Source organism: Tympanuchus pallidicinctus, unplaced genomic scaffold (genome assembly GCF_026119805.1).
Source record: "Tympanuchus pallidicinctus isolate F22 unplaced genomic scaffold, pur_lepc_1.0 scaffold4, whole genome shotgun sequence".
Classification (NCBI taxonomy): domain Eukaryota; kingdom Metazoa; phylum Chordata; class Aves; order Galliformes; family Phasianidae; genus Tympanuchus; species Tympanuchus pallidicinctus.
This window is the reverse complement of record NW_026294758.1, coordinates 19884755-19900752: the sequence shown is the minus strand read 5'-3', so window position 1 is coordinate 19900752 and position 15998 is coordinate 19884755. Positions and strand designations below refer to the sequence as shown.

The 15998-nt window shown below is 42.8% G+C and overlaps 1 protein-coding gene across 3 annotated transcripts in view; it reads left to right on the top strand.

Annotated features, from left to right (window-relative positions):
• Positions 1-15998, top strand: part of ABCA1 (ATP binding cassette subfamily A member 1) — a 90442-nt gene that overhangs the window by 66923 nt on the left and 7521 nt on the right. For 2 of the 3 annotated variants that reach the window (XM_052700348.1, XM_052700349.1), the window contains exons 21-41: positions 342-481; positions 1830-1967; positions 2507-2727; positions 3187-3259; positions 3663-3865; positions 4578-4626; positions 5501-5614; positions 5962-6113; positions 6792-6916; positions 7332-7430; positions 8484-8670; positions 8825-8919; positions 9338-9370; positions 9933-10038; positions 11020-11094; positions 11399-11568; positions 12761-12938; positions 13496-13611; positions 13699-13843; positions 15064-15187; positions 15762-15891. In XM_052700348.1, coding sequence (XP_052556308.1) covers positions 342-481; positions 1830-1967; positions 2507-2727; positions 3187-3259; positions 3663-3865; positions 4578-4626; positions 5501-5614; positions 5962-6113; positions 6792-6916; positions 7332-7430; positions 8484-8670; positions 8825-8919; positions 9338-9370; positions 9933-10038; positions 11020-11094; positions 11399-11568; positions 12761-12938; positions 13496-13611; positions 13699-13843; positions 15064-15187; positions 15762-15891 — 2673 coding nt within the window. The remainder of the gene's footprint in view (positions 1-341; positions 482-1829; positions 1968-2506; positions 2728-3186; positions 3260-3662; positions 3866-4577; positions 4627-5500; positions 5615-5961; positions 6114-6791; positions 6917-7331; positions 7431-8483; positions 8671-8824; positions 8920-9337; positions 9371-9932; positions 10039-11019; positions 11095-11398; positions 11569-12760; positions 12939-13495; positions 13612-13698; positions 13844-15063; positions 15188-15761; positions 15892-15998) is intronic. The other variant, XM_052700350.1, reaches the window with a different exon arrangement.

Sequence of the window (15998 nt, the reverse complement as noted above, 5' to 3'; positions counted from 1 at the left end):
TATGTGCCTATGAATTATTAACATGAGCATTCAATCTCATCTTTCTCCTCTCTTCAAAGAAATCCACTACACTAAAGTTAACTTGGTTTAACACTGCCTGCTGAACTGGAGTGTTATGGTTACTTTGTTGAGCCTTTTAAAAGGAGTATTATTTGCACTAGTGCTGAATAGCAGCATTCTGAAATCAAGCCCAGACTTGAACGTACCCAATCTGTAGCTGCTTTCAACAAACTCAGTCTTAAAAGATGTTTACCTAAGCAAACAAATATGGTTTGTGTAGTGCTAATGCAAGGATGAATTCCAGCTCACATCTGTGCCCTGAATTTGCTCTTGTTCCCTAGGCTGACTGTGGAAGAGCACATCTGGTTCTATGCTCGGCTCAAAGGGTTGCCAGAAAAGAAGGTAAAAGAGGAAATGGAGCAAATGGCAATGGACGTTGGTTTGCCTCACAAATTGAAAGCCAGGACAAGCAAACTCTCTGGTAGGTTCATCAGCTTTTACATTTGTCAGCAGCTCCCTCAGCTTCAGAAAGGCTCTATCAGGGAGGGCCTGATAGAGGCTGCATCACTGGTCTTGTTTGGATCCTCCAATCAGATATATAGGCTACTGCACAGTTAGGCACTTGAAAAAATCAGCTATTTATTAAATATCTAATCATCATATATGTTAGTAAACTTAACAATCCTCATCATATTTATGCTATCCAATACTGTAAAAAAAACAATCACTTTTTCTGAGTATTCTGTATTTGTTTCAATCTTGACAGGGGGCATTCCCTCATACCATGGAATCTGAATCTATGTACCTGTAATATAGCTACCCATTATATATGTTCTCCAAATGCTTACTAGAATATTTGGGTTTTACAGGCTTAGGTGAAGGTGGCTCAAACCCTAAACTTCAAGTAATTTGACCCCTATTTCATAGAATCCTAGAATGATTTGGGTTGAGAGGAGCCTTGAAGATCATCTAATTGCAACCCCTCTGCTAAAGGCAGGGACACTTCCTGGTAGACCTGGTAGCTGAAAGCCCCATCCAGCCTAGGCTTGAATGCTTCCAGGGAGGGGGAATCCACAGCCTCTCTGGGCAACCTGTTCCAGAGTCCCGCCACCCTTACAGCAAAGAATCTCTTCCTAATATCTAGTCTAAATGTATCCTCTTGCTGTTTAAAGCAATTTCCCCTCATTCTGTTGCTACCTGCCCTAACGAAAATATCCCTTCTGAACACATGCACTTCTTACGTTGGCTTTTTTTTTTCAGTTGATGTCCTTTCCCTTTGTTAGGAATACCAGGATTTGTGTATCAATCTGTCCCAGGTATCTGAGGACTGGAACTGTTTTGTCTCTGACTCAACTATCAACACATTTGGCTTTAGTAAGGGAGAGCAGATTGTCACAGGTTGGATTCATATTGAAGAGTATAATATGAAGTATAGTGTCACTGCTGCCTCTGACACACTCCCACTGGAGGGGAATCTCTTGGGCACCTATTCATTCAGCTCAAGCTTCTAGAGACACACTCCAGATCCTCAAAATTTCCTCTGAGCGAGGAATGTGGTACTGCTGATGTTAAGATACGTATGATTCATTTGTAAAGGGGTTATAATGTGGTTTCCTGTAGAGAAATTGTGCTCCACTGGGAAAAACTATCCTGATGAATTAATCTTTGTCCTGCAGGTGATGAGACTCTAAAGGCATAAAACAGTATCAGCACTCAGTCTTCTCAGGGCTTTATTTTGCTTTTTCCTGGAGAGCTCAATTTCCACTGTGTTGCTCTCACTTCTGTTCTTTGCATCAGCCTGAACCCCTCTTTCTTGTTGCGTTTTTCAGGTGGCATGCAGAGGAAGCTCTCAGTTGCCTTAGCCTTTGTTGGTGGCTCCAAAGTTGTCATTCTGGATGAGCCCACAGCTGGAGTGGATCCTTATTCCCGGAGAGGGATATGGGAACTGCTTCTGAAGTATAGACAAGGTATGTGGGGTTTTTTTGTACTCCTAGTGAAACACTGTTGTGAAAAGCAAAGAAAATGAATCTCTGATTCACAACTGTTCCCAAAGTAGCAGTTTGTCTTTGCAAATCCATTGTTGCCTGCACTGAGAAAGGAACAAAGAGTTTGTGGGATAAGCACATTCTGCTCTCACCTGTCCTCATTTTTCATCCAGTTCAGGTCAGAGCTCAATGAACAAAACTCCTCACTGGATTGTCAGGATACTTAAAGACAAACCCATGCCTTATGTGCAGCACTGTCCTGTTTTACTGTAGCCACGATTGCTGATATGGAGTTAACCTACTTGAGCTGTGGCAATGATGTGCAAATAGTGGGGAAAATATACTTGTGACAGCAGTTGTGACTCTTTTCCATATGACTAACCTTGCTCAAACAAACTACAACTTGGAAACAAACCTCCCATTCACCTTCATGACAAAACCCAGATGGTAATGGCCTTTCTTGGCTTGGAAACACAAGTGTAGTTGACTTGACAGTAGTGTCTTCCTTTGCTTTCTTCCAGGCCGCACTATCATTCTTTCCACACACCACATGGATGAAGCAGACATTCTGGGGGATCGAATTGCTATCATTTCTCATGGCAAGCTCTGCTGCGTTGGTTCTTCTCTTTTCCTGAAGAACCAACTGGGAACAGGCTATTACTTGACCCTTGTCAAGAAAGATGTGGATTCCTCTCTGAGCTCCTGTCGAAACAGCAGCAGCACAGTGTCCTATCTGAAGAAGGTACAGCAAACTCTTCCTGGTTATATTGGTCTTTCATGAGTGAAATTTTAGACTTATAGGAAGCAGCAGTTAAGATTTTACATACCAGAATGTACTGAAGAGAAATCTCTTTAAAAGAAGGTTTGCTTTCTTTCATAGGTACTATGGCAGACCACATCTACTTAAACAGTTGTGTGGAATGCATGCCTCCATTATAGTTTCTTTCAAAGCCATTGTTTCCAAAGCTGTTTGAGAAAGCAGGATAGATGAAATGTGCACTTCTCTAACACTTACGCCTACTACTGGCACTTCTTGTATGTATTTTAGTGCTGTGTAAAGCAGTTTACTTTCAGACTCTTCTGTAGAGTATCTGGCGTGCTGCAACATTTGCTTAGAGTTACAAAGATCATAGCATCCAGACATGCCTATTTTCTAACTAAACTAACATTTCTTACTGGTTATCTCCTCCTTTGTGGCCAGGATGACAGCGTCTCCCAGAGCAGCTCTGATGCAGGCCTTGGCAGTGACCATGAAAGTGACACCCTGACGATAGGTGAGGCTTGGAAAAAGAGTATGGTATTCAGTCCCTGTGATAACATTGTTCTTTCTTTGACCTTTAACAATAGCCTTAATTTTGTCCAATTATTGTAGCAATGCAGAGGCTTACTTATCAAGATCACAGACAAAGTAATTTTAAATCCATAAATATTGTAACGTTTTTGTCTAATAAGCCACTTTGAGTTCATTTTGACTATTGAAGATGGTATAGTTACTACACCTGCCATCAGTATGACTTGTAGGGCTGCCAGTAGCATGTAAAAGATCTCTCAAATTCTTTCCAAAGTTGTCCCATTTTGCCTCCTTTCCTTCTGACGGGGTTTTTCAGACCGAGCTCTTTTTCCAAGTGATGAACAGAGTAAAAAGATGAACATTACCTTTTCCTTTGTTTCTTCTAGATGTCTCTGCAATTTCAAATCTGATTACAAAACACGTCCCAGAGGCAAGACTGGTTGAGGACATTGGTCATGAGTTAACCTATGTCTTGCCATACAAAGCTGCTAAAGAGGGAGCTTTTGTTGAGCTGTTCCATGAAATTGATGACCGTCTTTCTGATCTTGGGATTTCCAGCTATGGCATTTCTGAGACCACTTTGGAGGAAGTGAGTGAGCTTAGGCTTCTTTTTTCCACTTGAACTAGGGAAAATGAATCATGGCAAAAGTAAGAAGAAGGCTGTCTTCCTGTAAATATCTGCCTGTTTGTTGTGGAGCAGGCAGCTCTGTGCTCCTCTCCAAAATGGATTCTCTTCTGTACCATTAAGGCGTGTGCATTAAACATGGAAATGTAATACAGGCAAGCATAAGTCCTTTGTACTCAATTGCACATTGCTGAGATGTTATGTGAAGGTTAGCCCCAGATTGGTTTGTAATGACCGTGTAAACACTTTTGAGGTATTTTTAGGGGTGCTTTATACTGCACTTAGGTAAAAGCATGCATTTTTGATACTTGAGATTGTTCTTTAGAGAAACCCAATAGCTGTAGGCCCTTGTCAGAGGAATGTGTAGGACTGTTACTTGTGACTGTTTTAACTGACAAATTTAGCACTGAAATCTCTTTCAGACATAGGAAATAGCTTGTATTAAAGATATACTGAGAACTGATTTTGGAAAGGAGAAACAGCTGCTATGTGGTTTCAGGCTATGCTTCTGAAAGCCAGAGAGGAAGTTCATGCTCCCATAACCCAGGGAATAAACCCTGTATCTGTTCTTATGCTGCACACATCAATCTTGGGCTCTCTCATGGCATTTCCTGAAGGAGTCATCACAGTATTGCTTCCCTTCTAATTTTAACTGACACTTACCATGGTCTTTCAGATCTTCCTCAAAGTGGCTGATGATAGTGGTGTGGATGCAGAAACTTCAGGTGAGTGTTGTTGTTTCCTATGGGGTTGAAGGAGATTTAAGGGGGAGATACTGTGACTTGTTTAAGCACGTGGCTGACAAAGTCCAGAAATCACAGCAGTAAGGTCACAGTGGAGGCTTTAGCTTCCTGGGCAGGAAAGAATCTAATGGATGTATCAAATGAGGAGTGTTCCTGGCCTCGGTAACTAGATTTGAACAGGTGAGTGACCTTTACATAGAGGTGTGTCCAGCTTTACAGTGACACGTGCTTTGGTGTGACACTCCTTATTTGTGGCTGAACTGGAACTCTTCTGCAGTGAGATTTTTTTTTAATGACCTAAAACAGCTGTTCTTAGTATGTTTTAAGTGTGTTTGTGTACTGTTGCTTTCTGCCTACTCACATGGAGAGGTTCTAGTGTTTGAGGTATTGTGAATTTGAGTGACACCGTCTACTCTGAAGAGTAGGAAAAATTACTGACAGGGCCAAATCACAGTGCTGTCTGACTTTTTTCTGAGGGTACCTCAGTGCTCTTAAGCATTTCCTGAAATACTAATGCTAGTAAACTATAATTGGCGACACATGCATATTAAGCAAGTATTTTCCTTGAGTGAGAGCAGCCTCAAGTTTCCATGGCTAAATAAAAGTAAATAAATAAGTGTCCACAGCACTGGAAGAAACTTCTAGGACAGAATGTGAAAGTTGATGCATAAAGCACATGACCTCTCAGAGTAGCAGTCATGGTTTTAGCTTTTCCTGAGTGGAACCACTCCAACTCAGCTTCTCAGTCCACAGATGGAAGGTCATGTAAAATGAAAATGATATTGCTTTGCTTTTTCTGGTACTAATTGGAGATAAATGGATGCAGATCAGCTAACCATTACTGCTTTATTTTCAGATGGGACATTGCCTGCCAGAAGGAACAGGCGTGCCTTTGGAGACAGACAGAGCTGCCTTCGTCCATTTACAGAAGATGATGCATTTGACCCTAATGATTCAGACATTGATCCAGGTATTGCTGGTTCTCGAGCCTATTTTCTTCTTGTGAACACTCTTTCACATTACAAATAGTGCAGATTACAAGGCTGAGAGTGACAAAGGAGTAGTGTTTTATTTGCCTTCAGAAATCATGGGCAATGCAGTATCCAGCAGTGCCTGTTCCATCCTCCTGTTAAGACTCAGAAAGATAAAGATGTAAATGCTGTTCTGTGAATTTCTGTTGCTTTCTCTGCTTGTTGCTCTCTTTTATGATAAATGAGAGTTGTTGGTCCAGCCTTCACTTTGTTAATTCAGTACAGAAGTTCTGAGGGAATATCTTTGTGGGCTTGCAATTAAGAGTTCTTTCTTGCTTCTTGCTAGCAGAATCCAGAGAGACTGACCTTCTCAGTGGCATGGATGGGAAAGGTTCCTACCAGATGAAGGGCTGGAAGCTCTCCCAGCAACAGTTTGTGGCTCTGTTGTGGAAGAGACTGCTTATTGCCAAGAGAAGCCGGAAGGGCTTCTTTGCTCAGGTAAAATCATCCAACATGTGCAAGGTTCCCTCAAAGGAGACAGCTCTGGACCACATGCTTTGTTAAGGGTTGAAAGCAGAAAGAAAACCTGAGAAGATCCCATCACCAAAACTGGTCTGCACTGACATATCTGAACAAAAAGGGGCTTGTGCAAGTGAAAATCTTACAACCAAATGGTTGCCTGCTATTCTTGCACGGGAAAGATGCGGGTGAGGTTCAGATCCAAAGTCTCTAGCATGTGGAGGCTGAGTTGTTCAGGGCTGAGGATAAACCTTGCCTTGATGTCTAGAGATGCCCTTGGTAAGTCACAGAATCACCAAGGTTGGAAAAGACCTCTAAGATCATCCAGTCCAACCATCCACCCATCACTAATGTTTCCCCACTAACCGATGTCCCTTATTACAACGTCTAAATGTTTCTGAAACACCTCCAAGGACAATGACTTTACCACCAACCTGGGCAGCTCATTCCAGTGCCTGACTGCTCATTCAGAGCTTAAACGTTTTGTGACATCCTGAACCTCCCCTGACTCAACTTGAGGGCATTCCCTCTAGTCCTGTAGCAAAGATTTTATTTGGAAGCTGGAAAAGTCTTGAGCAATTGAATCGCTTGAAGCTAATGATGCCTCTGGAATGTTCACCTTAATAAAATAGGCTCACTCTCTGATTGTAATTTCAGATTGTGCTGCCAGCTGTCTTTGTGTGTATTGCTCTCATGTTCAGTCTGATTGTTCCTCCCTTTGGAAAGTATCCCAGCCTGGAATTACAGCCCTGGATGTATGATGAGCAGTATACTTTTATTAGGTATGTTCCTTGTGGCTCAGAATTGATGCTAAATCCTAAAATTCTTTTCTCCTCTGCTGAATTGAATTACTGAGTACCGAATTCCTTATCTGATTGTTTAAACTTGCTTTCTGTGATTAGTGCAGGAGTACATTTTAAAGGTATCATAGTATTTTTTTCTTAAACCTTTTAATACCTGTCCTAACTACTAGCAAGGCCATTTCAATTTCTTCATGGTGTTATGAGTTTAGTGATACTGTGCACACACAAAAAACAAAGACAAGTGCTCATAGACCAAGTGTCCTGTATACTTTGATTTCTACCTATGTTCTTTTCCTGCGGCTTTTCACTATGTTCTCAGCTTTGCTCTGCTGCTGTTTTTGTTGCATGCCTGTTATCCTACTGACCTGGTGATATTTCTCTGCTGTATCCATAGTAATGATGCTCCAGAAGATGCAGGCACTCAGAAGCTTTTGGATGCCCTTCTCAATAAACCTGGCTTTGGAACACGCTGTATGCAAGGACACTCCATCCCGTAAGTAGAAGTCAGTGCTCCCAGGAGAAGCCAAGCCTTGGCTTCTGGTCATTCAGTGGATTAAGCCAGCTTCAGGGTTTGATACTTCAGCATTGCCAGGGCAGGATTTAAACCAAAAGGCCTATATTTGCATTCCCCTTTTTTTCTATTTGGAACCTTCAGGAAAGTTGCTGGCACAGGGCAAGAAAGATCTGAGTGCAAGTCCTCACTGACAGAGAAGGAGCAAAGATGATAGTCTCTCCCTCAAATTACTGTTTGGTTCTGAATTAAGAATAGGACCTAATTGTGTTGCTGTATGCTTTTGACTAGCTATTCACACAGTCCTATTTCTGAGTGCACTACAAACCCTGGTTAACACCCCCACAAATGCCAGCAGACAACATGGAGAGCCAGCAGCGTTTGCATTACTTCCAAGCTCTGACACTGTCTTGCTGCATGGCCTTGGGCAAATAACTGAAGATCTGGGTTGCTTGTGCAGATAGAATATACAGCCTGGGATAGTCTGTGCTTAGGCTGGAAGAACCACTGCTCATCATCTTAGGTCAGTGGAGAAGGACGTTGGAACCCTTTGCCCTAAACGTTGACCAGTTGCGGAGAAGTAATTTGTCAGACATAGGAGCTGAATTATTTGGCTGTGGGTTCTAGGAGAAGGCTGCAACTCATCTGCCCTCTGAGGCTGCCTTGAGGGACAGCTATGTTTTGATGTCCCTAGGGCAGAGAAGCTGTCCAAGAAGCAGCTGTTTGCTGTGATCTTCTCTTAGCTCTAAATGCAATGTGTGCTGGGACTGAAGTAGAGCACTCTGTTTGCTCTAAGACTGGGGAGAGTATCCAGTACAGCTCAGTATGAGCAGACTCAATCACTTTAACACTAGGATTTGTTAGAACCTGGTCTTTTGTTCTGAGCTGTTTGTTTCAGTGAAATCAAGCGCTGTTTGAACTGCAGCCTGCTTCTTGTCCTGAGTACAGTGGCATCTGTTACTTAAATTACTATTAAGCAAAAGCCACCACTGTTGTTTTTAAAAGTGCATTTGCCTCGCTTCTATCCTACCACAGAGACACTCCTTGCACTGTGGGACAGAAGGAATGGACCACAGCTTCAGTCCCAGACTCAGTCCTGGAAATCTTGAGTGGCAACTGGAGCATGGAGAACCCTTCTCCATCTTGCGAGTGCAGCAATGAGAAGATCAAGAAGATGCTACCTGTGTGTCCCCCTGGTGCAGGCGGGCTGCCACCCCCACAGGTAGGATGGATCTTAGTGGTCCTGAAGTAAGAGATGGTTCTGGAGAGCAGAGTGGCTGAGTCTGGTTACTGTGGGCAGCACTGAGCACAGTCTATCTGATTTGGTTGCTGTATTTTCTAATGGGCATTTATCTCTGTTTCCCTGGTGATGCCAGCGAGAACAAGACACTGCTGACATCCTCCAGAATCTCACAGGTCGCAATATATCAGACTATCTAGTGAAGACCTACGCACAGATCATTGGGAAAAGGTAACTGATAAACACATCGTGTCTCCTACATCTGCAACAAATAGAGCTTGCTGTCAGTAGGATTCTGCATAACTCAGGCAAATAGTCCTGGGCAGTGCATACTTTCCAGCAGTTGGCCAGACTTACTCAGCTGAAACTATCCTGGTCCACACGTAGTTCAAATGTTCTTGCTTTATAGTGATGACATGGCAGCTCTGGGGAGCAGAGATGGCATGTCCTGAGCCTTGCTGGCAGAGTGATGGATAAGTTTGGGTGCATACCCAGAGATGCAGAGTCCTACCCAAGTGGGACGTAGAGTGATAAATGTATGTGCCAGATGTGAGGGTGTACTGCACTCTTCCCTGGCTGTGCCTGAAGCACTAGTAGCAGTTGTCTCTTTTTCCATACATAACATCTGCTTTCTTTTCTCTCCTGGCAGTTTAAAGAACAAAATCTGGGTGAATGAGTTCAGGTGAGTTACTGCTTTTTCTCTAACTTGTATATGTCCACTAGCCACTAAACAGTGTGCTCAGGACAGATTAGCTCTGCTTCACAGTTCATTATATGTGGCTCTGAATTGTTCAATGTCTGGGGGGCACTGTTAAGGATAAGCTGGAACAACCTCAAGGAACATTGCTGAAAAACCTGCTGCTTTATGTGGAGAGCAGTACCGGCTTGAAAAGATTTGCAATAGCAATATTGTCCCATAGGAGGTACTGTTTTTCCAACCAAGGGAAGCAGGAAGATGCCCTGCTTTGCCTGCTCAGGCAGCACGACAGCTGCATTCATGTCTGTGTCATTGCAGACAGAGCATTGTAGTCATAAGCTGAGTATTTAACCTCAGAAATAAGGAGCAGGAGACAGCAGGGCTCAACAGCTGTGTGGAAAGATTATACTTCGCTCTTTTTGTAAGACTGGAGACATTTGCCTCAGTTATGGTGCAAAAAAAGGAGACAACAAGAGAGGGAGAAGTGGTCTTTTCTGGAGCTGAATGTGTAGTTTGGTCTGTGCTTCAACTCTATCTGTGCTCCTAGGTATGGAGGCTTTTCCTTGGGAGCCAGAAGTTCCCATGTGCTTCCTCCAAGCAATGAAGTCACTGATGCCATTAAACAGGTGAAGAAGATCTTGGAGCTAGCACAGGTGAGTAGCTGTTTCCATAAATCCAGGTTGCACTCATGACAAAATTCTGTTATTTGGGAGATTACTTGAAAACTGTAAGAGGAGAAGAGTGTGTATGTTAGTTAGAATTCCAGTGGCTTCTGCCCATCAGCTCTGAGGTGAGGTTTTCCAGTCTGAGTGTTTGAGAGCAGCAAAAGGCTCAGGACCACACGTATCTGACACTTGCACAACCTTTCCTTTTAAAGAACAGGTTTAAAGAACAGGTTTCCTTTTAAAGAACAGGTTCTCCCTGACACCAGCTGAAAGCCAATAGAAGTAACAGTGGAAATAACGGCCACCTCCAAGTGTTTTTTGGCAGGATGGGGAGGGCTGTCTTAAGGGAAATAATAAGTTGCTGCTAGCTCTTTTAAAACCTCATTTCAGTGCTTCTGTGCTGAGTCTGTCCTATCTCAGAAAATAATCTTATTTTCTGATAATAATTTTTCTTATAATAATATAATATATATGTAATATATATATAAATATATATATAAATATATAATATATATATTATATATATATATTATATATATTATATATTTATATATTTATATATAATATATATGTAATATATATATAAATATATATATATAAATATATTAATATATAATAATATTTTCTTATAATAAATGCTTTCTTCTGAGACTGCCTCTAAGCTCCATTGTCTCTAGAAGTTACCTGCAGTCCTGGTTAATATTTGTCCCTGGGGCAGAAGAGAAAAAAACAACAAAAAAAAGAACAAGCCTAAGGCTGACCTCTGCTACTGGGATTGCAGAAAGGTATAGGGGAAGAAGAAAGCTGTGCTTTCTTAGCCTTCTTACCACCTCTGTCTTTGAAGATTCTGGCTGCAGATTTGAAAGAATACTGTTAGAGCTGTGAAAAACCTAGTCTGATTCCCAGAGTCCAGGACAGCAGGGAAGGTACTATTAAAGAAGAAGTAACTGTCTTTTTACTGTTTTACAGGGGAGTTCTGGTGATCGGTTTCTCAACAACTTGGCAAGTTTCATGAAAGGACTGGACACAAAGAACAATGTGAAGGTAAATCAGCCACCCTCACTGCTCTGCCTTCTGTTTTAAGCTCTGATAACCTTGGGTTATTTTTAAGTAGCCAAGCCCCAGCAATTTGCCATAGGCAATTGTGCAGGCTAGAGCCCCTTCGAGGGGCGTACTTTTCCTTCCAGAAGCCTCTGATGGTTATTGGTCAAACTATATGTGCAGTCCCTGAGCAAAGTATCTACAAATAGATAGAAAGAAGTTATAAGATAGAAATTAAAAGATAGAACTTCAAGAGGGAAAACTGGTATACCTGATGCCTTTTTGACACTGATGTGGTCTCTTGCAGGTGTGGTTCAACAACAAGGGTTGGCATGCCATTGCCTCCTTCCTGAATGTGATCAACAATGCCATTCTTCGGGCCAACCTGCAGCAAGGCAAAAACCCTAGTGCTTATGGGATCACCGCCTTCAATCACCCCCTCAACTTGACGAAGCAACAGCTCTCTGAAGTGGCCCTGTAAGTCCTAATGTGAATACAGTTGGGTTTGGGATAATCAGCTGGTGATTACTGGAACCTGGCGATGTGAGAAATGCTGTAGTGTCATTGATGGGCAAGTCAGTAGCTGATGGCACTGAGATTTTACTATGTTGGCCTTAATGCCTGTATCCTGGACAAGCTGCAGCATGTGCTATTGAGCACTTGCTCATAAACCAGCACTACTTTTTGACTCTAGTTTAACTCCTTACTACTCAAGGAGGATGAATAACCAAAACATAGGAGTCAGCACCAGTTAAGTAAGGAATATAGAAGTTGCTTACTCTTATCATGTAGCTTGTAGTAAATATGATTGGGTGTCAATATATAAGTAAATGTCTGTGATTCTGTGATATGAAACAGCCTATCACCACTGCTGTTTCACGCTGTTTTCACTCTGCTGTGTTCTCCAAAGAGTCTGTAGGCAGCCAAGTTTCACAGAGAGAAGAGAAATTTTTTTGTATGAATGTGGTTTCTCAGTGCTGTGCAAGCTTTCTGTGTCTGTGTACCTAAAACTGAGCTTTTGAGAATAAATGAAGTCCTCTCATTTTCTCCTTCTTGACTCACCGTGGATATGGTCATTCTTTTGTCCTTCAGTACGACTATTTGACTAAGATTGATAGATGCTGTTTAGTTTTGCTCACTGTCTCAGCCTTGGGGTCTTAGACCAAATTACTGAGATACTGACAAGTTCTTCACTATTACAGACTGAACCAGAACTCATAAACTGTGTGCAAACTTTCAGCACAGCAGTGGCTGATGACAGAGACACCTTTGAACGTTGAAACGAAACCATGCAGAAACAACAACAAATCCTGACGTTAATAAATACGTTATGTGGGAATACATTGTGTGGGAATACATTATGTGGGAAACAAAGTTATGTAGGACAGTGGTGAGGAAAGGAGAAGGACTACTGTGTTGATGTGACCAAACCTTCTGCAGGTTGTGGTGATGTTTTTGATACACTGACAGGCTGTGCATATTGCCTTCACTGTACAGATGGAGAGCATCTCTGCAGTTAACATGGCCTGGTATGGTCATCCTTTACCCTGCAAAATGAGAACAGCAAAAGGAGAATGAATTTCTGCATTGCCCCCATGAACTGCCTCATTTTGTCTCAAGGGAGACAGCACCAGCATACAAACACTTTGCTTTCCTTCTTTTTGTCCAGGATGACCACGTCTGTGGATGTCCTAGTCTCCATCTGTGTGATCTTTGCCATGTCCTTTGTTCCTGCCAGCTTTGTGGTGTTCCTTATCCAGGAGCGTGTCAGCAAGGCTAAGCATTTGCAGTTTATCAGTGGTGTGAAGCCTGTGATCTACTGGCTAGCCAACTTTGTCTGGGATATGGTAAGGGCTGAACTCCGTGGCTGTTCTAAACTGTCCTCCATCCTGTGGTTGCAAGGTGTCTCCTGAAGTGTAGAGTGTAGCTAGGGCCAGTAGGCATTACATTAATTCATCATGTGATAACTGTTCTGCCTTTGACTTCTGCCTTTGCTCTCTTGGGCAGTAGTGCACCTAGATGGGACAAAAAAGGCTGAACTGAGGATGGGAGGGCAACCATAAGCTCCACCATTAGGTGTCAGTGACATTTTTAATGTCACTTGAAAATATGTGACCCAGAATGTTGGCTTGCATAGCCCCTTGCTTTGCTCATTCAAGGTAGACTTTTCAATCTGTTATGTCCAGAACCTGTGAGAGTCTTATCAGCTACTTCTAGAGGACCAAGAAGTATGAATTCTTGTATACCACATTGTTGCTTACATGTGTAATGCTGCTATGAATTTCCCCTTGTGAGTACACTTGGGAACTCTGAAGGATGTTGAAGAACACTGGTGCAGAGCAGAAAGATGTGTTAGTTTTTGTCATCTGGAAATGAATCTAAAGCTGTATTTTTCACCTTCCAGTGCAACTACATTGTTCCAGCCACACTCGTCATCATCATCTTCATCTGCTTCCAACAGAAGTCCTATGTATCCTCTTCCAACTTGCCTGTGCTCGCTCTTCTTCTGTTTCTCTATGGGTAAGGGATTCCTTCTCTGCAGGATGATGAGGGAAACATTTAAGTTTGGAAATTACTTACCTGATGTTGTTGTCTTTTGTCTTGCAGTTGGTCTATCACTCCTCTGATGTATCCAGCCTCCTTTGTGTTCAAAATCCCCAGCACAGCATATGTTGTGCTGACCAGTGTGAATCTCTTTATTGGCATCAATGGTAGTGTGGCCACCTTTGTCCTGGAACTCTTCACCAACAACGTAAGTCTTCCCAGAAGCTCTTCACTGTCTTGTGCTGATGTAGAGCAGAATTCCACATTGGTGCCATGTTGCCCTGACAAACTCCCTGCTTGTTACCCTTACTGCAGTGTTGTAAATGTGTTTAAATATGTTTAATTTGAATTTCTTACATGTTCTTCATTGGGGGGCAGTTTCTATCTACTGCAGGGCATTTCACGCACTCTGGTTAGTTGTCCTCAGTTTTGCTTTCAGAAATAAAAATCTCACTGACTTCCCTTTTGCATCTCATTTCAGTTTTTTCCAAGGCCAGATGCCTAATGGGGAAGGTCCAAGTGTCTCTCATGCCTGTATGTAACACAAGATGCCTTAGCAGGCCCTGTTTGACACCTTAGTGGAAAGTACCTCTAAGGGAGCCCTGTGGGATTAACTTGTTGATTGCACCACCTGCCTGTGGGCATGAGGCAGCACTCCTTGATGGTGATCCCTTTTGCTATAAGGCCTATTTTATCTCATAGAAACATGCACTTTCTTAAAGATAAGTGCCTGGCAGAACAGTGAAGTAACCACTCATCGGGACAGGGGGCAATGTGCACTAACTGGAACACAGGAAGTTCCATATGAGCATGAGAAAGAACTCTGTTCCGAGGGTGACAGAGCCCAGAGAGGTTGTGAAATCTTTTTCTCTGGAGATATTCAAAACCCATCTGGATGCTTTCCTATGTAATCTATTGTAGGGAACCTGCTTTAGCAGGAGATTGGACTTCATGATCTCCAGAGGTCACTTCCAACACCTCCAATTCTGTGATTCTGTTGTCAGTCTGACCTATGAACTAAACCACCTGGAAAAAGATTACAGCATCCAGTATTGGCTATGGAGGGGCTACCTGCAGCCAGTGAGATCACCAGTGTGTGTAACCGCAAGTTTCCCATCTTCTCAACCTGCAGACTTTCTGCATGTTGCCTTTTGCAGGCCTTGCCTTTTAGACTGAACATTTGGAGAAATCTCTTATTTGGTGTAGATTGCTTGCTTTAATAGCATCTTGAGCAAAGCAGGAACACTGACTGTTTGGAAGAGCTGTGGGGCTGTCTCTTGGCAGAATATTTCTAATCCCTGTTTTTTTGTGGGATTGCAATGCTGCCAGCTGGCTGCAGGTGGTCGTTCACAGCATGACATCACATCCAGCAGGTGGTGGCTTTTCTCTGCTCAGGCAACTCACTGGAACTTAATTTTGTCTTAACAGAAGCTGAACAACATCAATGACATCTTGAAGTCTGTCTTTCTCATCTTCCCTCACTTCTGCCTGGGGCGGGGTCTCATTGACATGGTGAAAAATCAGGCTATGGCAGATGCTCTGGAGAGGTTTGGTAAGTGAAATTGTGAGAGCCTGCTCTGGACTAACACCTTTCGTTCTTCTGACTTTTCAGGAGTTCAGAGTACACAGTTTGCAGCACAGAGCTTATCAGAGCTGGCAGGTATTCTCAGCTGCCCTCTTCAAGCTGTTTCAAACACCAAAGAAATCAGGCACATGGATCCCAGAACTTTCAGTTAGAGTCCAGATGCATGGGGTGAAGATCGCTGGGCTAAGTGGAAGGAGTGGCTAGCATTCTGAGAGTTGTTGTGGTTTATTTTTTTCTGGAATGCAGATGAGAGGTGTGAGTCAGTTGCCTTGTGCTTCTTGAGAATATGGGCCAGCTCTTCTTTGGTAGACCACATTCTTAGTGTCCAGTCAATTTCTCCCAAGAGAGCATGCTCAGACCCAACTTTGCTACAGTGAGAGATGTTTACACAGTCACAACTTGTATAGCTTGTCCCCAGTCTCCTCTAGCTGATTGCTCTCAGTTCTCCCACTGCCTGAATTGATGAGCTCTACAGGAAGAAATGGTATCAATCTCCTCTTGCTCTGGAAAGGTGACTGTGCTCGTCTTCTCATCTTGGCAGGCGAGAATCGTTTCGTGTCCCCTCTGTCGTGGGACCTGGTGGGAAGGAACCTGTTTGCCATGGCAGTGGAGGGTGTAGTCTTCTTCCTCATTACTGTGCTCATCCAGTACAGATTCTTCATCAAACCCAGGTAGGTTGTCTGCTTCACTTTCCCACTGCAAGCAAGTAAAGTTTTCCTTGGTATTTGCCATGAAGTGGGAAGAAAGATTAAGATCCGTCATCTCCTCCCAAGGCTTT